The sequence below is a fragment of the Asterias amurensis genome, chromosome 16 (genome assembly GCF_032118995.1).
Source record: "Asterias amurensis chromosome 16, ASM3211899v1".
Taxonomy (NCBI): Eukaryota; Metazoa; Echinodermata; class Asteroidea; order Forcipulatida; family Asteriidae; genus Asterias; species Asterias amurensis.
The window spans coordinates 8050412-8075596 of NC_092663.1; the positions used below are offsets into that span (position 1 = coordinate 8050412).

General features: G+C 38.4%; 2 protein-coding genes across 2 annotated transcripts in view; both read right to left on the reverse strand.

Annotated features, from left to right (window-relative positions):
• Positions 1-3382: 3382 nt before the first annotated feature.
• Positions 3383-6959, reverse strand: LOC139948886 (uncharacterized). The gene is made up of 2 exons (XM_071947245.1): positions 6621-6959; positions 3383-6240 (listed from the first exon to the last, which is right to left on the reverse strand). The coding sequence occupies exons 1-2, from the start codon at positions 6701-6703 to the stop codon at positions 5145-5147; spliced, it is 1179 nt and encodes a 392-aa protein (XP_071803346.1). The 5' UTR covers positions 6704-6959; the 3' UTR covers positions 3383-5144.
• A 5541-nt stretch (positions 6960-12500) lies between these two features.
• The window catches only part of LOC139948737 (probable serine carboxypeptidase CPVL), a 32767-nt gene continuing 20082 nt past the window's right edge, over positions 12501-25185 (reverse strand). The window contains exons 12-14 of the mRNA XM_071947033.1: positions 20229-20405; positions 19344-19523; positions 12501-17310 (exon numbers count right to left, since the gene is read on the reverse strand). Of these exons, the coding sequence (XP_071803134.1) occupies positions 17209-17310; positions 19344-19523; positions 20229-20405 (459 nt within the window). The 3' untranslated portion in view covers positions 12501-17208. The remainder of the gene's footprint in view (positions 17311-19343; positions 19524-20228; positions 20406-25185) is intronic.

A 25185-nucleotide genomic window follows, 5' to 3' on the forward strand; every position in this document is an offset into this window, starting at 1 on the left:
CGCTCTTCCCTTTTCCCTACCCGGGGAATAAACTTTTTAATTTTCGAGCCGCCCCAAATAGCTGAATTAGCGTGATTACTTCTTGCGGATACCCCACCCGAGTGTACCGGTGCTAATTTGAACTCCGTCATTTTTATATTTTGGCGGTAATCGACGATTTTGGGTTAAATTATGACGGCACTTTTGCCAGCTCCAAAATTTGATTTGCCCAATATATCAGTCTTTAAGATTGCGGAATAAAAAAGCAAATATTTGTCTTAATGAAGGGTACAAATTCTTTGCAAATTGTTTTTAAGTCAACCGCATTGTTATGTGCGGTAAAATATATTGAAAATTGCGTATATTACTGTGATTAATTAACCACTAATTAGTGGACCAAATTGGCCAGCTCCAAAATTTGATTTGCCCAGTATATCAGTCTTAAAGATTCTGGAACAAAAAAGCAAATTTTTGTCTTAAAGGAACACGTTGCCTTGGATCGGTCGAGTTGGTCTTTGAAAAGCGTTTTTGACCGTTTATTATAAAATGCATATGGTTAGAAAGATGATGTAAAAGTAGAATACAACGATCTACACAAATATGCCTCGAAATTGCGTGGTTTTCTTTTTACCTCGTCCAATAACACGGTCGGCCATTTATGGGGGTCAAAATTTTGACCCCCATACATGGCCGACCGTGATAGTTCGCGACGTAAAAAGAAAACCGTGCAATTTTGAGAGATACTTGTGTGGATCATTATATTCTACTTTTAAAACATCTTTCTAACCATATATATTTCATAACAAACGGTTTCAAACGCTTTTTATAGACCAACTCGTCCGATCCAAGGCAACGTGTTCCTTTAATGAAGGGTACAAACTCTTTGCAAATTGTTTTTAAGTCAACCGCATTGTTATGTGCGGTATTACAATATATTGAAAATTGCGTATATTACTGTGATTAATTAACCACTAATTAGTGGACCAAATTGGCCAGCTCCAAAATTTGATCTGCCCAGTATATCAGTCTTATAGATTCTGGAATAAAAAAGCAAATATTTGTCTTAATGAAGGGTACAAACTCTTTTCAAATTGTTTGTAATTCAACCGCATTGTTATATTTACACAGTATATTAAAATGACATAGTGCAATACAAACGATTTGATTTTTGCCTTTGTATTTGCCGGTCATTTTGTGACGTCTTCTTAATAGTTTATTTCTTTGTTCATTGTTTTTTAATCATATATACTAGTTAAATTGATATATTATTTAAAAAAAAATGTGTTTTATGGCTAATATTTCAGAATTCGTTCGAATAAAACAGATCTTCACCTTCAGAATTGAACCTCCCTGTACTGTATGTGTTCTATTTCCCGAATACGCGGCTGGCTTTTCCGGGAATACGCGGCTGGCTATTTCGGGCCCAATACTGTGCTAGGTTCCGTTCGGTTATAAAAATAAACCATTCTGTGCATGAAAAGCTGGTTTACCTAGGCATCATCAACAACTTAACATGTTAACCACAATGATGCGCCCATATATTAATGGGGACCAGACTGATTTACTCAGGGCGCTCATTTACTTTTTGCGCAGACGGGCGTAAAATGCGCAAAGGAAGCTTGCACACTACTGCACACAATTTTGATTTGCTCATCAGCGCGCATGCAGAGCGCAATCAAGGTGGATTGTCCCAAGATTGTCCCTATACTATAAAATGACGGACCTCTTGCGCTTTTCAAATTCACCAGTTCACCGTCGTCGCGTCCTCATGAAGAACACAAACCATCTAAAACCAGAACACAAATGATTCAGTTGCATTAAACATAGGCTACAGATTTAATACTCACCCTATTATTTGTGATGTCTAGCAACGATAACTATTGCCAAACTGGAAAGCTAGAAAAAATCGTCTATTAGGCACGGTGGATCCTCAATCTGATAGCTTTTCTTGCAGTTGTATATGGCGCAAAATCGTTGACACGTGTTACTTTCTTAACTCTACGTACGAGTCGAATGATTTCACTTCTTGTGTTAGCCTTTTGAATGAACTAGCGGGAAGCCGCGCTTAGCGCGGCAACCCCGCTAGAAATGCGGCGTAAAAACCTGCACGTGTATTGACCAAACCAACAGCGGACGAGCCGCCAACTACAGGAAAGGATTCACACAAATTAAAACTCTTCATATAGACTATATAAAATAACATGTGTGTACGAGTTAACAATTAAAATAGAAAACATTTTAGGAAAGAAAATTGAAGGAAAAGTTGAGAAATAAATATTGTAAAAATTGGGAACAGAAACAAATAAACATGAACGACTAGACTGTGAAAAAAGTTGTACAAATACATTATAAATATTTCAAAAAGCATGCCTACATTAAAAAAGAATAAAGGTTTAAATTTTTATGTGGATATCACTGAAGGCAAAAATAACAAAGGAAATAACGTGAAACAAACTGACAAAAAAACAAAAAATAATATAAAATAAATATTTGTTGAGATGACAAAAAAATACATGGAGAAATAACAAAGGAAACAATACCTGTTCCGACGGTAAGTACGTACACGTGATTATATGTACTAAGTTCCTATTCCTAAATCAGTGACATAATGCCATAATTTAAACGCTGTTTTGTCACAATGGAAAAAGTTTGGTTTTATGGATTTTGAAAATTTGCAGTATTTATGAAGTACATGGTCAACTGTATACAAACATCATGATATTACTCTATTATTTTTTTGAGATTTTGGATATGTTTGTAACAAAAAACGCTAGGACAACAAAATGAAAAAAATATAAACAATCTGTTTTCATCTGAAATATCTTTATTTTGTATTCATAAAGAGACAGATCATCGATGCAACAAGTTTGATGAACATGGTGATATTTCAATTTTTCACCTAAACCCTTGCAAGTATTTTGATTTCACACCACATGCCTGTCATGAAATGCACGGTCAGAATGATGTTTTAGAACTAGTCAAACTGTTGAATTGCAGACCATATTAGTTCCAATAATATGTAAAAGGAAAACCACCCAATTTAAAGTCATGCTTGTGTTGATCATTCTATCCTACTTTATACAACCAAATCACCCGATCTAAGACATGTGTCTCTTTAAAGGGTCTATGTAACTTTTGTAAAACAAAAAACTCAATATCCACAGATTTACACCAAACTTACACAACTTGAAGATAATGATGGTAGAAAGTTTCCCTGAAAATATTATTTGCCGAGGTGCTGCAGTTTTTGGGAAAAGAGTAAAACAGTTTCATGAAAATAATTTTCGTTTCATGAGACGAAAATTATTTTAATCATTTAAACGTATTTTCATGACATTGTTTTATTCATTTCTCAAAAACTACAGCACCTCAGTAAGTAAAATTTTAAGGGAAGCTTTCCACTATCATTATCTTCAAACCCTGTAAGTTTAATGTAAATCTATGGACATTTTGAAAAGGTACCCAAATCCTTTAAAGGGAAGGTACCCGTTTGGTAATTGTCACACACCAGTGTTCTCACTTGGTGTATCCCATACAAAAAGCATAAAATAACAAGCCTATGAAAATTTGAACATGATGAAAGAAAAAACACCCTTGTTGGACGAATTTGTGTGCTTTCAGATAGGAATAAAAGACTTCTAGCTAGAAGTCTTTTATTATTTAAGTGAGAAATTACCTCTTCCTCAAAAACTACGTTACTTCAGAGGAAGTCGTTTCCCACAATGTTTTATACTACCAACAGCTCCCAATGCTCATTATCAAGTCAGGTTTTAAGTTAATATTAGTTTTTAGTAATTACCAAACGTGTACCTTCCCTCTAAAGGGAATTAATACCTCAGATATTAGTCTTTCCAAGGTAAGCCGTTGGTCCCGTGTGTTGTGTAACGCACATAAAAGAACCAAGTCCACCTATCAAAAAGAGTAGGGGTTCACCCCAGTGTTCCTGGCTGAATTGGCGGCATATGACGCCACATACAGCATATCGTAAACCAATACATGGTGCTATTATTATGTATGGAGTATAGATCTCACAATTCAAAACTTAGTCCCATACCTTGCATTTAATACTGTATGTTTCAGCGCTTTGAGACGCCCTTCGGGTGTATAAAGCGCAATATAAATATCGACTATTCTTCTTATTATTGGTAATTACTATAATTTATCACCATAAACCTCACTTGATACAGTCCACATGAGAGGCATGTAAAAGGACTTGTTTCAATACTGCAATGGGGTTTTTCTTTCACTGTTTCTTGCAACTTCTTTTGCCCAAGTTAGCCCAAACTGCACAGGTTTAAGTATACCATACATTAATCATTATCATTTGAAAATACAAGCAGAGTTTTATTGTGTACTGGTGTGTATTATACAAACATTTGTCTCAATTGTCCTTATAGTCTTATAAAGTTCCTATAAATTTGTGTCCAAGACTCTCTTCGTTTACAAAATGATACAAACGAAATGCCCCATAATGACGGAAATACCCACAACCCAACTAATTACCTTCAAAACTGGCTACTGGTCTCTCCATAATATTTTTTTAAAGACAGTAAATGGAATGCAAATGTCTTCCCAAGTAAAAGGCTTCGCAGTCCTCTTTATAGACGTTTGCACCGGTCAGCATCCCGTCCCGAGCTTCCCAGAATCGAAAGAGGATGCGCTTATGGCTTGCGTTACCTTTTATACCGTTTATGACTTTCTCAAGCATGACCATGTCTTGAGAGGTAGTACGCGCGCCCTTATCAAAGCACATATGTGGGGAAAGTAAAGAAAGAAGTACGGTTCAGGTTTAAAGGTACAAAATGTGACCATATAAAACTTTCCAGTATCAATGAGACGAAGGAAAACGGCCATTTTAACAGGCAAAACTTGTCCGTTCTTAATGTGTCCATTTCCACTCAACATTTAAAGTGAGGAATGAATTTTTATAAGCGGGAATTAATATTGAATTCGTGTATACAATGATGTTTTACTGTTTTTATCCGGACTTTGCCACCGGGGAATAGTTATAGCAAAAGTATACATCAATCCTGATTCATTCACTTGATAGGGGCCTAATTTTTATTGTGTCTTGTTCTTTCTTTACGCGTAGCAGATTATTTATTCACATACAAGGCAAATTGTAGTTGTTTTTAATCCATCTAAACTTTTTGTTTGTGATTAAACTACGGTGGAAGGACCCATTTGTTGAGCCATCGACGGCATTTTTCTACAGATGAAGCGTGAATTCTCGTGTCAATTTTTTTGTCAATGTCGCTTAAATGCAAGTTTCTGTATTCGTCATTACCAACCGGTTCCAGTAAATCCACGAACCTAGTATCATACCCAGGGAACGTAATCTCGAAGGACTTTTCTCTCGCCAGTTCCAAGCTGTCTGGGAACATATTGGTGTCCAGGTGCTCATCTGCATGCCCTCCCCGTGGTTGTATTTCAGATCTTGCTTTCCATTTTGTCGACACATTTTGGTTTGTAGTGTGCGAGTTCTGAATGATCGGTATTTTATTTTCAGCATGATTGTTGGACAAGACACGAGTTCGAGACTGTAGCGAGGCTTGCCGATGTATATCAGCAATGCCGACAGGTGTCCGCTTTCTAACAGTTGCATCAAACGTCCGACTCCTTAGCATTTTAACCATCATTGGGCACTTCTTAGTTTCATTTGACTGCTCTATACCAACGTCACTTGTTCGACCTCGGACATCAGGCGTGGATTGTACATCAATTTTGGTTTTATGAATACTCTGGCGGGTCTGCCGCTTGCAATCTTTGGATTTCCTTGCCGATACTTTTCCTTCAGAAGAGCTTGTAGGGATACAGTTTGGCAAGGAGTTTGGTGGTTTGGTGATGCTCTGTTGACGACCCGCGAGTTTTCGACCTGCGAGGTTTGTGGCCGGCAACTTTGTACTCTTTGCTTGAAACGCGCCAGTCATTGAAAGTGTTCCTAACTGGCGATTGATGGTATCACAGTGACATGCATGAACATGTTTCCCGTCGATGTTGGGAAGTTTCAGCTTACACCAAAAGGGTCGCGACTCTGATACTTGAACATGACTCTCACCTTGTTTCCCCAATATAGCCTGTACCATGGAGTGCTGATACTGCTGTCCCCTTTCTCGACTGATCTGATCCATGACCAATCTGGCTTGTAGCGATGGATCTCGACAAGCAAAAGTTATTCCACCGTTGCCAATAGTCTTTGATGGTTGCTTGCTCTCCATAGGAGCCAAATTCATGTCTGGCGTACATTCGCCAGTATCAAACCTAGGATCCATACAAACTACAACGCTTAAAATCTCAAGAATCAAGTAAGTTTCACGATGAAGAAAAGATTATTTTTTTCCCGCAAATGATGCTATAGATATTTTTACAATGGTATTTTTAACTCATTCCGTAAGGTTATCCGTTTTAAGATATAGCAAGTTCATGGCTGTTGAATTAATAGTAATACCAAAGAATATCAGAGGCCTATAGAAGAACATTCATTGCTGGTTTTCTGATAGCACTTTTGTGTCCGATCTGCACTACACCAACAATTAACCAACCTTGGCCTAACGTCCCAACTTTAAGGATCCTGCTGAGTAACCAACGTAAACGTAAACGTACACGTAAACGTATAAAGTAAATTAGTTTCAGTTGCCTACCGTGTGGCTGCGCTGGCTGGAATGTTCTGTTTATTACCAGGAGGTTGTTGAGTATAATGTACAAAGCTGGTTACCGTGTGCATGTCTGCTAATAACTAGAAAACGGTTGTCAAAATAAGCCACTGTAGCTGTGTGAAGAATTACGGCAGTTATTTCCCATACACGCCTCTGGGAGGAGACGCTTTCAGTGTCACCGGTATGACGAAATACACCTACAATATCGTATCATTGTCTACGACGTACCATGAATGTTTGCTTTTAATGTTCCATTACAAACGAACTCGTGTGCTTTTGTAATAATTGTGTCACCGGTACGACACCTATTACCGTATCATTGTCTACGACGTACCATTATATGGAATGTTTGCTTTTAATGTTCCATTACAAACGAGTTCGTGTGCTTTTGTAATAATAATCAGTCCTTTTAGTCTGGCACTCCACGGAATGTCGGCTTTCAAGTGGCTGAACTTATCTCAATGCGATCGAAGGTCAACAACTATTTAAATTATGCCCATATATGTTTTTTGAAGCTAGGAAAACAAATATTATTGTCTGCGCTTCATGGGATTGTTGATATGCACGACAAAATAATGAACTCAACAATACAAGTCTTTATACAATCATCTAGACCCAACTGGACGAATAATTTATATATCATCTAGCCCATATACAATGTAAAAAGTAAACTAGACATTAAGTGTTTGTGAACAAACACGAAGCTGTTCCGTGATGTTTTGCTTGGATTATGTGCTTCATTGCCCAAGGAATTTATAACTGAAAAAAAGTTTCAAAAAAGTTGTGTAGCTCTTGATATTAGGTCACACTTCCCGGTTGACCCGCAAGTAAAGGTCAAAATGGGCCCACAGCTACCCAAGACTAATCTGCAATGCCAAGGAGTCTATAAATGAAAAAGTGAAAACAATCGGTTGGGAAGATCTTGATATATAGTCCCACTTCCGGTTGACCAAGAAGTAGAAGTCAACATAGGGTCACAGTTTTCCAAAGTTAATATTTATTGCATTAGAGTCTATAACTGAAGTTTTAACATTGGCTCTGTACTTCTTGAGATATGGGCCTACTTCCGGTCGACCCGGAAGTAAAGGTCAACATGGGGTCAAATGTGTTTTAAACTAACTTTGAATGCCCAAGGAGTCTATAACTGAAAAAAGTTTGAAAATCGGTTGTATATTTCTTGAGATATGGTCCCACTTCCGTTTGACCCGGAAGTAGAGGTCAACTTGAGGTCACGGTTTGTCAAAAGTAATATTTAATGCTTAAGGAGTTTATAACTGAAAAAAGTTTAAAAATCTGTTGTATAACTCTTGAGATATGGTCCCACTTCCGGTCGCCCCGGAAGTAGGGGTCAACTTGAGGTCACGGGTTTATTTAAATTAATCTCCAATCCCCATAGTGTCTTTAGCTTAAAACAGTCTTAAAATCGGCTGTATACTTATTGAGATATGGTGCTACAAAGATTTTCTGACTTAATATGCAAATGAGGGTCATGTGGTTAATTAGTTACTAATTGACATTTTTCAAAAACAAATAAAAGATACCAACATCACGACATCATCATCTCAGACTTTCCTCGAGAGTCCTCCTCAACCCATACAGGCCCGCAGTGTGTTGCAAGAGCCATTGAAAAGTTTAATCATTTTAATGAAAGTGACTGCACCCAGTTTATGAGGTACTACGTTGTACCCATGACGCTAAGATTCTAATCGATTAATTAATTAATAGGCGAACGTTGATTGCTTTTATGGACTGAAACAAATCTTATTAGAATCAGTGTATTTTTCTACACATAATATGATATTTAGGAAACTAACAGAAGTTATTGTGTTTTTGACCAGTTCAAAGTATAGATTTGAAGAGCCATTGTGTTTGTGCATAGACACAAAACGTGCATTACATGACGTCATGGTGACGTCATCCGAAATTTTATGTCAGAAATCACCTTAACAGGACCTGACTAGTGTAAAGCTGAAAAAAGTTTCAGGATCGGCGGTCTACTTTTTGAGATATGGTGTTAACTAGGTTTGCTAATTAAGTATTAATAAGCTTAATTAAGGCTTATTAATTAACCATTTTAATTTTTTCTACGATAAGAATTAAGCTTATTAATTTTTTGTTTTTACCCATATACACCGATGTGTGTAGCACTGTATACTCAGTACTTTCCCGAGTCCTGTGAGGAAAAAAAACAAAAAACACAGGCATTTTACTCGGGAGGGATTTGAACCCACGACCTTTGCAATTCCAGAGCAGTGTCATACCAACTAATTAAGCTTATGTTCTAAGCTTCAGTTTGGTATAATAAACTCACTCTTTCGTATTATGGTTTAGGAGATTAGGCTGCCGCAAAAACGTGTACAAACGCTATGGGATTTAGGGAGAAACAAAGAATAATAATAATAATAATAAAAATAATAAAAATCTCGACGAAAACAAAACCTGTTCCGACGGACGGTCGGAACAGCTAATTACTGTATAAACAAAATCAACAATTAAATGTTAATTGATTCATAGCCGAAGGTTGCCCGGTCCATTACTTTACCGTATGCATAATCATCATAATACAGGTGCATTTGGTTTTGTTTCTCTTTTTGGTTATGAATATTAAATGTCCAGTGACTAGGTGAACACTAAAAATGTTAGTGTACTTTCAGACGGCTATGGAAGCTGTTGCACCTTCGTCTGCAACAGAAGCCGTCATGATTTGGAGGATCGCTATTAGCACACATATTATATGCCAGCACCTATAGCCAACACGCTTCTTCCAACCCCCTTTATCCAGCACAAAGCCATGACACGCATGATGTTAGTTATATAGGCCAAGCACTTTATCAAACACACTTAGCCAACATCTTACCCAGCACACTACAACAAACACGCTTGAGCCAAAACGAATGAGCCAAACGCTTGTTTTTCGGGTTTATTTCCGAACACACTGGACACGTATTTGTCAAAGATCAGTCTTCTCACTCATTTTATCTCAAACCATGCATACACAATTACAAACCTATAAAAATTTGAGCACAATCGGTCGTCGAAGTTGCGAGATAATATGAAAGAAAGAACACTTTTGCCGCACGAAGTTGTGTGCTTTCAGATGGTTGGTTTCAAGACTTCAAATTCTAAATCTGAGGTCTCGAAATCAAATTCGCGGAAATTTACTTCTTTCTCGAAAACTATGGCACTTCAGAGTGAGCCGTTTCTTACAGTGTTTTGTACGATCAACCATGGAGGTAGCCATGGATCGACCTCTCCCCATTACTCGTTACCAAGTGATGTTTTATGCTAATAATTATTTTGATTTAAATTACCAATAGTGTCCACTGCCTTTAACATCATCTTCAGGTGCGGATCTATGACATAAGTTTTAGGGGACAAATTTGTCAAAGAGTCTGCACGCAAGTGTGAAACCTTTACGGCACGGGTCCGGGCCTGCTGCTGTGAAGGGCCCGGGAAAATTTAGAATTCTAAATGCCGTGTTTTTTCAAAAGTGTTTTCATTCTTTTTCCCCAAGGATGCCTATGGCGGGACACAGGGTTTGGTCTTACACTTTGCAATACTTGGCTTCATGATAAAGGTGGTCAAAAAGATGGGGGCATTTTATTTTGATATAATAATAATAATAATAAACCGTTCTTTTAAAGCGCATTACACACGGAGTCCCAATGCGCTGTACAAAGTCAGAAAGAAAAAGAAAAAAAGAAAAAAAAAAAAAAAAAAAACAGACAAAACTAGTTGGAGTTTAACAAGTGAGATTTGAGAAGGCGTTTGAATTTATCCAGAGTTTTAGCGTCTTTGATGTTGCGGGGGAGTTTGTTCCAAAGAGTAGGAGAAGACGTAGAAAATGCACGCTGGCCGTAAGACTTAGTAGAAGCGGATGAACAGGCAAGTAGAGATTGTGATTGAGAGCGGAGATTTCGAGAAGGCTGGTATTTGTGAACAAGTTCTTGCAAGTATGTAGGTGCGTGGCCATGGATACAGCTGTATGTCAGAAGAAGGGTTTTGTAAGCAATCCGTTGTCTAACCGGAAGCCAGTGCAAGTCCGAGAAAATAGGTGAAATGTGGTCACAGGTTTTGGATCGTGTGACCAATCTGGCTGCTGAGTTCTGAACTCGCTGAAGTTTGGAGATTCCGGAGTCAGGTAGACATTGTGTCCCCCTCCCTCCAAAAGATAGAAAGGAGGGTAGGGTGGACATGTCCCCTTGTACCCCTCCCCCCCCCCCCCCCCCCCGATTGACGCCCACGGCATGCTGTGAATCGAGTTGGCCCAGCACAAGAATGTTCAACTTGTCAAATTCTAGAGCCTGGAACCCTTTGAGATTTTGTAAATTGACGGGGGAACCGAAAGCAATCAGTCGAATTTCCCTAGATTTTTCGGTGAATGGAGTCGGTTCAGCGGAAAATCACTTGACTTTGGAGTTGAAGGTCCCGGGTTGTTTCCATGAAGTATAAAATCAAACCACTGGACCAACTGGCTCGACTAAGAAACTTAGGAAAATTGTTAAAATTATTCATACAAATCGGGAAGCTGGATTTGTTTGCCGTCGATTACTTACCGTAGTCGATGACAACAAATTGGGTCTCATAGTTTGGTTTTAGAAAGAAGACAAAAATCTGAGCCCCAGTCAAAGATTCGAACCAGGTTCTGGACATTAAAATATGAAATCCAACTACTGGACCAACTGGCTCGACTGAAACACGCAGCGAATTTATAATATCCACGAAAGTCACATCTTTAAAACAAACTTTACGAAAACTTAATTTAAAATTTAACAATTTAAAGTTTGAGAAACACAAGAGACTCATTCTGAAAGTTGCACAAGGCCTTGTTTTTGTGTGTATTTTCCTGAAAGTTTTTTTCAACTCGTATGAGCCCCATATGAATCTCGGGTTCATCGGCAGAAGCTTTTGGTTTAGCCCATGTTGCTTTGGACCGTTATCTTGAGAATGCTGCATGAGGAGGGTCTGTTTATACGTACCTGCAAATTTCTCACAAAATGCCACTGAATTGGTAGCGGTGTAACTAGCCCCCCCCCCCCCCCAACCTCCTCCCAAGACCTGAATGCCCTTCAAAAGCAGGTTCAATAGGATCTAATTGAAAATTTATAACCAATGAGCATAATTATCTCACTCGATATTTTTTAAGAATCTGGACAAAAAACAAAAAAAGTGTAATTCATTTAAGTTGTTTTTATTTGGTATCAAAATGTTTTTTTAATCATCACTCACCAGGTAATAACCATTACACAATCACAACGTAACTTATTAAAATAAAATGTTTTATTTGAAGTCTTTTGAAGTTACTCGCTTATTTTTTAATTCGATCCAAATACTCCCAATAATATCATTATTCATTACCCCGATGCACAGCAAACACACATGCGTCTATCCCTGTCCGCCATTTTGGAGTCAAAATCGTGCACAATTAATGCAAAATTTGAATCCCAAAAGATGGAAATGGTTGACGTGCATCTGTAAGCAGGTAGGTTCTGCATGTAATGTGTTCCTATTTATACGAATAATGTCATCATGCTGACAGGTAAGCTAAAGGTCTCTCCGACGTTAATGCGCAACGAACAGCTATCGTCCAATGGTCTGCCTCCTTTACACCGCTGTTCAGAGCTCTACATCGAGTGCCAAATAGTTTTGCGCATGCGCGAGATTTTCAGAAAGTCCAACATTAGATAAATTATTCACAGCAGTGACCCCATCGCTGTTTTGTGCATGTTTCTATGCATTTAACGATGAGTTTTGTTGGCGTTTGTGAGTAAAATTGAATTTCCCTGATATTAAAACAATGTTTGTTGTAGAGGAAAATTATTATTCTATCAAATTATTCCGTTTATATAGCAGCAAACCCTCTGGATTAATTAAAATCAGTGGGGTTCCACCAACGTTTTTCTGACGCGGCCCACATGTTTCACATACAAACTAAACAAACGCATACAATGCACAATGTTTATTACAGTTTGCACACGTCACAAAAAGCGACAGTTGCCCAATGCTTGTGTACATTACTCTTGATAAAAATGCTTCACCAGAACGTCGTCATGTGTTACAAAAATAAACAGGAAATTGTTTTCAAAGGGTTTGTTCTCTCAATTTTGAGTGGAAAACATTAGTTGTTATATATTTCTTACGTGTGAGGTCTATTTCTCAACAAGAAAATTCACATTACGTAGATTTTGAAGGATCAATTCGACTCAAAATCCGACCATCGCAACTAACTTCATTGCATATTCATGTTTAGTTTTCCATCTTGGCTTTTAATTGGTCAAAAATCGCGATGACCCCAGATCGTTTTCAACGGTTGAAAGGCTATGTTTTGTTTACGATTTTGACTCAAGAGAGCGCTCGTCAACAACTTCGCACATGCGCAAAACTAACTGTCAGCGAGTAAGCAGCGGTGTTTATGCACCAGGGATGGCGCTTTTTGTTAGTGCGATGTCATAAGCAAGGGGTCAAACATATTGGTTTAACTTTAAACAGATGGTATATGAGTTGAATGTATAATAGAGACTTTAAGCTCAACATTAACTATGTGCAATAAGTAATTTAATTTGATGAGAGAAAAAAAGGCTATTCAAAATGGCCCACTTTCCTAGAGTTGCTATTAAAGGGCCGTGTATACTTTTGGTCATACTCAAAGACCAGCATGCTATCCCCCAACATATGCATCAATTTTTCACCTGTAAATGTTTTGACTCAATTTGTCGTCGAAGTTACACAAAATAAAAAAATAAAAACTCTTTTGTTGTATTGAATTGAGTGCGTTCTTTCAGATGCCAGAAAAAGGCTTTAGTTAAACCCCCGTTTTTCGATTCAAATTTTGTGTGTGAAAGATTCCCCATTTTCTCTGAATCTGTGTTACTTTAGTCTTTTCCAACAATCAGACGTATAATTGCATTTCAGCTGGTAACATTAATCTGGTCTAACCATTTTGCTTTGCTTATCAACTTGTTATGCTAAATTAAAGCAATTTGACACTTTCGGACAGAAAACAAAAGTTCACAGATTTACAAATAACTTACAGGGTACCGAGGGTAATGAAATGCTTTACTTTTTGAGAAAAAAAAAATCAAAACAGCTATAAATTCTCGATATCGAGAATTACGGATTTATTTTAAACACATGTCATGACACTGCGAAACGCGCGGAAACAAGGGTGGGTTTTCCCGTTATTTTCTCCCGACTCCGATGACCGATTGAGCCTAAATTTTCACAGGTTTGTTATTTGATATATAAGTTGTGATACACGGAGTGTGTGCCTTTGGACAATACTGTTTACTGAAAGTGTCCAATGGCTTTAAGCAGGTCTATAAAATCGGGCCCTGATACCCACAATCAATTGCTCCTTTCCTCTGGAAACCTTATCGATATAGAAAAATATATGTCCTTAATAAGGAAACTTTATCATTAATTACTTATTCTGAAGTTCATACTAGATCAATTTAAACATAATTATTTCCCCTTGAAAAAAAGTAATTTTTGACAAAGTTAAATCTGAAAATTTTGAACAAAATTCAACAGCCGATTTCTGTTTTTACAACCAAATTATGGACAATGTGTATAAATATGGGAATCAATGTAAGGTGAAGAGGTTTTCAACTAGTGGTTTAATACCAACGAGGCCTGGTTCTTGATAATTTTACCGAGACGAAGTCGAGGTTAATTATCAAGAACCAGGCCTCGGCGAGTTTAACCACTAGTTGAAAACCGATTTAACACACTTTGATTCCCATTCATAAATACCTTTTCGGTCAAAAACATGAAGACTATTTGGATAAAAAAAGTAAAATAAATGCAAAAATTATAATTGTTTAACACAACACCCCTCCAGCTATGAAATGGTAAAGCCCTCCGCCGCCCTCGGGTAAACAACTCCTTATAAGGGAATGCTGTGCGCGTCGCGCGTATCGCGTGATGTGGCACAACTGTTTCAGCCGTTGCTCTTCACCAATAGGAATAAGGAAACTGTCTTATAAGAACAGGTGTAAGCTCGCGTGTCACGCCCATGTTTCAACACTTTTTACTGGTCATAAACAAAGATTTATACACATCCACGTGACGCGCTCTCCACCAATAGGAATAGCGAAACTGTCTGAGGTATTTACGAATGCTGATTTCATAATGACTAGAATAAACATTGTCATAATTATGTTTAAAATGGTGCATGTTTTATCACGAGTTTCACTTGACTGACACAGCAAACTAAATCCAAATTTGCACAGATCTGTTACTTCTTGAATTGGTTGATCACGACATGAACAGTCTGCAACTATTTTGTCAGATCTACAAATCCTATTTAGTACCTTTGAAATTATTTACTACAGTAGTAAAAATAACACATTTATATAGCGCCAAATCCATTAAAAATGTTCCTAGGCGCTTTAAAAAAATATATAAAATTAAACCACAAAAAGCAAAACAATTTTAATGATTTAAAGGTCAAAAATAAAATCCACAAAATATGATGATAAAAAATACCAGTACAAGTAATCAGAAATGTTTATATATAATAAATCAAATACATTTAGTAAAAACCACGTAAAATATAATATATCGATCCAGAAAACTATCCGAGACACAGAAACAGAAAAATAAGAAAAATGCAACCAGTAAACATTTAAAAAGAAAAAGGCGCAAAATACCATGGCCGTTGTAGAACCACACCATAAAAAAAACCCAAAACGCAACAATGATGTTATTAAGCAGCAGGGCATTAAGAACGTTGAACATATATGAAACATTGTTTGCAATTACAACCTTACAAAACATTCTTTTTAGCCTTGCCAATTAGGCACTCACTTTAGCAAAGTAGTCTTAACTAGATCTACCAAATAGTTACTTTTACTTTGACCATTAATTTCCCAAAATGAGCATTTACAGAAACATTATAGCAATGCAAATAATACATTTTTTTGTGTGTGAAAACATCAATTGTCATTGTAATTTATGGGTCTGTTATTCTCCATGTGTGTTTTCTTAACCATCTTTCTGGAGGGTTTGCTTGCCAGGAATTCAAGCAAAGCATTTTGGCCCTAATAATTTTCCAACCCATGCAACACCATCTTCAGTTTGTATCTGTACTTATGGCACTCGTTGCTGAAGAGTATCATGAAAGTGATTCTCATACCAAAAGTGACTAAATTTACCCCTTAAAATTCAAAGGAGAGGTCACTTTCAATGATGCATAGATCGCATTAGCAACAATTTATGTAGCGGCATGATTCCCACAAATTGCCTGCCCAAAGACAATTTAAACCATCGCAGCAGCTGAGGGGTGCTAGCAGAAGGACTAGTTGAACAATTTGCATTAATAACTACAAAATGTGTACAACAGTTCCGCTATCTTTTTCTACCTTAAACTGTATAAACATCACTCTATCATTTATCGGTACTGTGGTTATTTCTGGGTGGGTTAACTGAGAGATTGACAAAATAGTGTGGGATGGCAGATTAGTCTACATGGGCCCAACATAATATGCACATCAAATCCTACTGTGTGCACAAAAACTTGATCCTTTGAGTTAGTCGTGAACCAATGAGTAAAATTTCAGAATGCCTCATTCTTTATATATATTGGTCCTATATGCAAAACAAGAATTGTGCCCGACAAACACAATAGACCCTTCCCATGAAATATGTAAATTGCACATACATGTAGCGCGTGCACTAGTGCTGGGCGAATAGTGAAATTTTGTTATTCGGATACCGCTGGCCAACTATCCGAAATTAACCGGATATTCGATAAGTTTTTTCGCCGCTAGAGGGTGCTATTTAAAAAAAAATTAAAAACAAAAATTTAAAAATATATTTTTTGTTTGCCGCTAGAGGGCGCTATTCGTTTGTGAATGAGATCATATGGGCGGATTGATATTAGTTTTAGACAGTGTCACCCGGTTCATTCATAAAAATGACCGGATCTAATTTAAAGATGGCGACTTGCTTTTTCTTTTGATCGTGATTGGCTCTACGTGATGGAAAACTTTTGTAATCTTTGAACAAATTACGTCAGAAATGTCATTGTTGTAACTCTTCACGGAGCTGAGCATAGTTAAATACTTAATATATGCTGTTTTATGCTGTCTTAATAGAAGTTTCATAAGGATTCAGAGAAAACATTCATATCAGTTGTCGCCCGACGTCCGCGGATATTCGGATATTAAAGAATATCCGGTTACTCGGTTGTAATTACAGAATTATCCGGTTTGTAAATAGGTATTCGCGCCCTATGCGGATATCCGGTTAAGAAAAAAAAGGCATTCGCGGTTACGGATAGGAAAACCTATTCGCCATTAACCGGATATTCGAATAATTCGCCCAGGCCTAGCGTGCACACTAACGTTTTGGTTGGCAAATTGAGGGAACTTCACGCTGTTTTGTACACGGCTAATAGGTGCGTGACGCAGACGCGATTGCGCGTCTGCTAAGTGCACAACTCTATGGCGTTTGCCAACCAACAGGGTCTGTACACATGCGTGAATGTAATTAGCATATTTCATGGGAAGGGTCCATTGATTACCTGTAATACAATCTGCCTTCACAGGCATCAGGCATTGGGCTTTACAGGCTAAAGGTCAAAAGGTCGTCCAGTGATGAACCTGTCAATCATGTCAAAGCAGCGTCTTGGTTGGTCATATGGCAGAATGTGCCCGCCCCCTTTCACAAGTACCTAATAACAAAATGAAAGCATGCAGCAGATCAGTACATATAAATCCATTATTTTTATAAAATTTATGATTAATATTAATGTTGTTGTTATTTTATTACACTTTAAGCCATTATACACTTTCGGTAAACAGTATTGTCCAAGTCCCACACTTCGGGTATCACAACTTATATATAAAACAACAAACCTGTGAAAATTAAGGCTCAATCGGTCATCGGAGTCGGGAGAAAAAAACGGGAAAACCCACTCTTGTTTCCGCGCGTTTCGCCGTGTCATGACAAATATGTGTTTAAAATAATTCCGTAATTCTCGCTAACGAGAATTTATATTGTACCGTTTTCTCAAAAAGTAAAGCATTTCATGGACTAATATTTAAAGGGAAGTCTTTCACCATTACCTTCTGTAGACCCTGTAAATTATTTGTAAATCTGTGAACGTTTTTTGTTTTTTTCTGTACCGAAAAGGTCCAATGGCTTAAAGGCAATTAAAAAGGTAAAACAAAGAAAACATACATTAAAGAAAAACAAAGTTTATACACGTATACACCTGTACAGTATTTTAAAACAGGGGGAGGGGGGGGTGAATGAAACTGGGCCCAGTACCTCTACAGAACCAAAATTTTAAGGAACACGTTGCCTTGGATCAGACGACTTGGTCTTTGAAATGCGTTTGTAATCGTTTATGAAAATGCATATGATTAGAAAGATATTTTAAAAGTAGAATGTAATGATCCACACAAGTATCTTTCGAAATTGCATGGTTTTCCTTTTACCTTGTCGACCAACACGGTCTGCCATTAAATGGAAGTAAAGAAAAAAACATGCAATTTCGAGGCAAATTTGTGTGGATCATTGTATTCTACTCAAAACAATCTTTCTAACCATATGCATTTTATAACAAACAGTTACAAACGCTTTTCAAAGACAAACTCGACCGATCCAAGGCAATGTGTTCCTTTAAGGGAAGGCTGGAGTTGGTGGAAGGGGGATCGGAGAGAGGGAGGAGGCAAAATTGAAAATATCTGCAGAAAACAAAGTTGTTTAAAGGCAGTGGACACTATTGGTAGTTACTCAAAATATTTATTAGCATAAAACCTTTCTTGGTGACGAATAATGGGGAGAGGTTGATGGTATAATACATTGCGAAAAACGGCTCCCTCTGAAGTGCCATAGTTTTCGAGAAAGAAGTACTTTTCCACGAATTTGATTTCGAGACCTCAGGTATAGAACCTGAGGTCTCGAAATCAAACATCTAAACGCACACAACTTAGTGTGACAAGGGTGTTTTCTTTAATCATTATTATCTCGCAACTTTGATGGCCGATTGAGCTCAAGTTTTCACAGGTTAGTTATTTTATGTATATGTTGAGATACACCAACTGTGAAGGCTAGTCTTTGACAATTACCAATAGTGCCCACTGCCTTTAAGTTATGAGATAAATCATACAACTGACTTATAGTAAAAGCTCTAGCATATCGCCTTTCTCAATCCAATGTGCACAGCCTCTTTCTATTAGTACTGATAATAATATTGCAATCTTGTATAGCATATAAAATCTCAACCATTAACGCATTAAGGCACTTGAACAAAGAAAGGTTTTGAAGTTTGATTGAATTATGAGATTGGTTTATGTGTTACCTTTGTAAGGGTGCTGTGGCGCAATCGGCACTAGTGTCAGCGTGCTGCCCTTGATTCTCATCTCAACGCCATGCCATTGCAGTTGTTTTGAGGTTGTCTTTAATAATTTTTAAAGTGATGATTGACTAAATGAATGAGTGTTTGTTGAAATCAAGTTCCTTTACCTGATTTTAAAAGTTGTGTTTGTTCACTGGCTACGCTCATACACCCATAAGCTTTATCATGTTTCTAACATATTGGTCATGTTCCCTGTATCCAATAAGATTTATAAAAGCTTATTATTCATTGTACAAAAACAGAGCCAGACTATTTCTCCTTCCAGCCTTGGTTTGGTTAAACTGATTTGAATGGAAGAAAAATCAAGATGGTCGCTCAATGATAAAGGTCTAGTGCCTTACCTGTGTAAGGTTCCCTGCTTTCTTTGCATAGCCAGCTACTTCAGTGTCACCAGAGACCCTCCAGACAACTCTCTCAGCTGAGAGATATTTGTCACGACCTTTCCACAGTAGCTGATTGAGGAAGGCTTCTGTGAGCGGAGCAGCGACTATGACATCAAGTTGACCACTGTAGTACAGAATCTGTATACAAATTATGCAGGGCTGAGATTTAGCGACTATTACGTACACAAATAATGAATGTTTATGAGTGCAATGGTGCGAGTATGTTCATGAGTTGAAAGATGGAATGTTCTGTTCAGCAAGGCGGAGCAGAGTTGAATGGAATATTTCATCTTTCAATGAATGTACACATTTGCACTATTGCACGATTGAAAAACATTTATTATTTGTTTTATATAACATCCAAGTAGATCTTTGTCATTTTGAAGATCAACGGACAATCCTCCAATCAAATGGCAAGGATCTGCTTGGGTTTTATATAATATAAGTTAAAACACAACCTCGAGTGGAATACGGAGAAATATAGCGCTACTGCGTCTTGGATAGGGAATGCAGAAGCGCTATATTCCACGACTGCTTGTGACGAATTTATCTTCCAGTCTCACGTGCAACACAAAAAGTTAAAAGTTTCAGAACGTTACAATGCGACAAACAGCATGTATATGTATGCGAACAAAGTTTATAATGTTATTTTCGCACTGTCTATATGCAGACCGTGACACGTTGACACTCAAAACATGCAGGTAGTCTGAGAAACTTGCATAATCCGTGCACTTATCTGATAGTACCCTGATAAAAAAAATTAAGATCCAGTGTTAAGCAAAAAACCCTCCCAATGTGTAACAGGGTGTACGTGTAAAATAAAAGGAACAAGCTAAATAGTACCTTGAAATCGGCATCGGCGAGAATTGCGAGGGTATTCTCGACCGACTGCATAAAATCCTCTCGAAGGTGCTCAGCAACTTTGTCCCCATTGTTGAAGGTAAGATTACCCACATGTATGGCTTTCCTCACCTCTGGTAGGGCTAGGTAGTTATTGAAGTAACCCTGGTCAGCTGGTGACTACATTGTAAGTAATTATAAATTAGTTAGTTTAATAATAATTATAATAATAGTAGGTATTTGTAATGCGCCAAATCAATCTTTACAGATGTTCAAGGCGCAAGCAGAGACAATGTTAACACAAAAATACATGTACAATCCAGTGAATGCTAAACAAACAATAATAACAACACCATTTAAAAACAAAAACAATGGGAAGAAATCAGAGGAGGGAAACCACAACCAGACCTGCAGCATTGAGCCAAAGAAAGTCCCGCCAAAGCCGGTCTCTCTATGACAAGAACATGCAGGCCAAGCCGAGCAATACCAGGCACACACTAAAACATAATATGAAAGATCAAAAAAGCAAAATAGCATTTAGGGAAAACATACAAAAATTGTATAATGGAAAGCAACAAAAACTATGCATTTAAGAAATACATCTTGAACAGGTGAGTTTTCAGGGAAACTTTTAACTTGTGTACATCGAAATACTATGAATTATACATGTATGAGGGAGGGAGTTCCAGAGAGAAGCTCCAGCATTTGTGAAAGAACGTTCCCCCCATAGGGTGCGAGTTTAAGGAACAACCAGTGAGAAAGAACTGAAGGATCGAAGATTTCTAGATGGATGATATTGACGAACAGATTTAGTATTGTACTCAGGAGCAGAACCATGCAAGCAATGAAAAACGAGCAAACGTAACTTAGTTTACATGTATGTGTAATCAATCAGGCAGGGTGTCATGGCTGAGTGGTTTAGAGCATCAAATTCAATTTCTGGTAGTTGAGTCATCAGAGTGTGGGTTCGAATCCCGATAGGGACGCTCAAGTCCTTGGCAAGATACTTTACTACCAATGCTTCTCTTAATGGAGAATTGGTACCATTCGGTTGATTGTGTATTTTAATAAGGGGGGGTTGGGGGTGGACCCTGCGGCCAAATAATGAATCTAGGGCCAAACTTGAGTTGCATACACCTTTTTGGGTTGTTCTAAAACCCCCTCTACCCACGACCCACAGCCTCCCGACATCCGCCCTGTGTACAAAGAATGTCCCAATTCCGAGTTAGAAGTACGAATTAAGTCCTCGATTTAGAATTCACGTGATCCAAAGAACAGGAGACACAACTTTCTTCCAGGACTAGACTTGATTTCAAGTCTGAGACGGCGGTTATTTATCTGCATCAGCAACGCAGAATTGGGAGTATTAACTGTCCGCCTCCACACGTCACGTGCACACCGATATGGGGGAGGCCCTGTCTGTGTGTATGGCCGGGGTTGTGGGAGACTGACAACAACCCCAAAACACGTGATGGGCCATTTGGTCAGTCGGGTCTACAACCTTGAGCTCTGCATAGAACTGTATACACAGGACGTGAGCGATCAGCCAGTAAACGCAGGTTGCCAGTTGGGCTAATAATCTTATTCAGGCTCGGGTCGGCCAAGAGATACACATGGAAATGCTGCGTTCTTCTGTACATCAAAATTGCCACAGGCCCGACCTCAGCTAGCCTTGACTCAAGGCTGTTGGTGTAGTGTGCCCCGGCCCGGCGCGATTCAGCAGTCTGCACGCTGTGCATACACGAACAATGTACATGTATACAGTACATTGTATGTACAGTACATTGTACAGTGAGAACAGTATAGCGAAGTCATGAGTACGGTCGTGTCTTTCTACTTTCAACCTCGCACACGTGGCTCAAACAACAGCCTTGATGGGTCTGTAACAGCTTTATCGGAATTCCGATAAAAGGGCGTGCATGATCTGGGCATGTCATTCTAAACATTGGCCAATCACAAGCGCGATTGAGAATGACGTATTACTGCTAGCAATCATGCCACGTCCATGTGTGTATGTTTGTGTGTGTAACGCTGTACGCTAGCTGTATGGACATGAGCGTGGTGTCACTATGATGTATAATGGGTCTGAATGCGCTGCCGGACGGTACACGGGCTGCCGATGTGAGCCGGACAAGCCTCGCTCGGTCGGTACGGTGTCAAAAAACTTCAAAGTGAGGAGGGGTTCCTTGGCCCCGTTGTCTTGCGTTTCATTATAACACGAGGACTAGCATCAGTACAATGTAGCTGGTAGATTTGTCCCTGAATGGGAAGCTGCTTTACTATAAGTGTAACGTTGTAGTGTAGTAGTATGGCAAGAGTTAGTTTATGAAATTGATCTTTACTTGTAGTTGTTGTTCAGCCACACGCCATCTTCTACCGTCTGGTATGTTTTTGACCAACACATAATTTATTTTCGATCCCCAACTTTGATTTACTGCGAGAAACGTAACGCATAATATGTGTAGTCAAAATAAACAGCTGGGTTTCTTATCTCATCTGGTCTGAAATGGGGAAAACAGAATCTTATTAAATGTTAGTGCTTCAAGGGGATGGGGTATGCCCAACATAATTCTAACCAAGTAGCCATTGCCGGAAACCCATGACACCTTGATACTTTTTGAACTTTTCTCAAACACACTTCACACACTGTATGGTCCCATTTTCTTCCTTCTTATTTCTAAATCCATGATTGGTGCATTAAACTTGGTTGTTTTATCTTGTTGAAAGCTTCTGCAGTTGTGCCATGTTGTAGGCTACTGTTGCAAATTATACACCATTGATTTACACAACTTTGTTTTAGGGTAGGGATTTCTTCCTCTCGCCCGCCCCCATTGCATTCTTTTGCACAGCAGCCACGGCTTGTTGTTTATGTCGGAGCACGTGCGTGTGCTTGCAGAACGTTGTGATTGACATCGCAGCAAGAGTTTATAGGTCAACCAACAACCAATGAGAACGGGTTGTTGGTAAACATTACCATAATGAGCTCCGCCCTAAATTTTGGCAGTTACAAAACCATCAAGGCGCTACTTAGAAAGTACTCATGATGTACCGTACGTGTACCATACAGATGGTACATGTAATGTACATACATACAGTAGGTATGTGCATGGAGGTAGGATTAGATCCATGGTATGTGTGTGTACATACGCTGTACACGTATTATATGCACTGTGTTATGTATGGGGTGCGCTGGCGGAACTCGGTGACAGGGACTGGGATTTTGCAGGTGCGGCTGGCTGTAGCGCCTTGATCAAGGCTAGACCTCAGCCAATCACACGCAGTTCCTTCGTGCATACCATGCGTGTAATGTTTGTTAGTATGCTGTGTTTAGATATGCGAGGCATGGTAGTCAACCTCAGCATACAAATTTGTGTGCGTGATTAGCAGAGAATGTGAACCGACTGTGGCAATTTTGGTGTAAAAAAAAAATCGCGCAAAAGTCAGGGGCCGAGGTGTGTCATGAGTCTTGGGGGTCAAGAGGGTTTTAGAACAACCCCACCTTTTGAGCCCTACATCTGGTGTCTTTATTGAATTATGGGCTCTTAAAGTTTGCACAGAAAATATCATGACGACACGTGGGGCCAGGGGCGGAGCTCCACAAAAGGGGTTGTATGGATTATGGATTAGGGAGTATGGATTTAATTTGTTGTGTGTTTTTATTTTAGCCTTAGTGGAACAGTTAGACAAAGTTTCTTGTAGATCTGAGCTAATTTGACAATTATATAGAAGAGTTTGCGGTAACACCATGTAATAACAATCTCTAAATGAGTTGGGGTGGTTCTGAAAAGAACCGTTGGATTAACTCGACGTTTCAATCAGTATGCTCTGATCGTCTTCCACCCCAACTCATTTAGAGATTGTTATTACATGGTGTTACCACAAACTCTTCTATATCTATTTCCACCATGCAAAGTTTCAAATCCTACTTAATTTGACAATTGGTTAATTTCAACCCATAGGTTTGTACAGTAAATATTTGGGAGGTGGTGTCTGGCAGGCCTAATGCAGCAGAAAAGTTGTGTGGCAGTTTATATTATTTACTAAGTTTCATGTTAATGATCATTTCCACTTGGTTTCATGTGGTACCTACAATGTTTGATTCAGCCCATTATTTTGCCTCTTCGTTGGGGTCTATGCGCCACACGCAGCGGGGGTTCCCAGCAGACATCCATATCTGACTATGTCAGTTAATGCTGTAAATGTTCCTGTACTCGAATACTGGTACTTCCTTCCTTTAAGCGCTTAGAGAATTAAGTGTTAATTATTAGGCGCTATATAAATCGAAAGTTATTATTATTATTATTATTTAACTAAAGTGCTCTGGGCTGCGGTCTAGGAGGCCTCCTGAAACAAGTGGGCTTTCAGAACTGTTTGGAATGTTGTGTGCCTGATTTGGAAGATTGTTCCAGAGTTTCGGTCCTTAGACTGAGCAGAATTGATGTGGCTTGATCTTGGCACGCCAATGTATGGTGAAAATGAGCCATTATGTTCAATGTATACTCATAACATACATTCACAAAATTAGTTTGTTTTGTTTTGTTTTGATGATCTTCTCAAAGGGAACTTGGCAAAACAATGACTAGAATAAATATTGTCATTTAGTTACTGGTGAAGCACATTTCTTGATTTGTGCAATTTGTAATCACAGACATTAAAGAGACACGTTGCCTTAGTTGACATGTTTTAAAGGGTACTTTTTTGTAGGACACAAAACACAATGTCCACAGATCTACACTAAACTTACAGAGTTTGAAGATAATGATAGTGGAAAGCTTCCCTGAAAATATTACGTGCTGAGGTGCTGTAGTTTTTGGGAAGTGAGTAAAACAATGTCAGTAAGTAAGTTTTGAAGGGAAGCTTTCTACTATCATTATCTTCAAACCCTGTAAGTTTAATGTAAACCTATGGACATTTTGAAAAAGTACCCAAATCCTTTAAAAGTAGAATATAATGATCCACA

Excerpts from the sequence above, each read along its gene's own strand:
- LOC139948886 (XM_071947245.1), bottom strand. The coding sequence starts at position 6,703 with ATGCACACGGTAACCAGCTTTGTACATTATACTCAACAACCTCCTGGT. Across the intron at positions 6,241-6,620 it reads CCAGCCAGCGCAGCCACACG|GTTTGATACTGGCGAATGTA; the intron begins GTAGGCAACTGA and ends TATGGATCCTAG.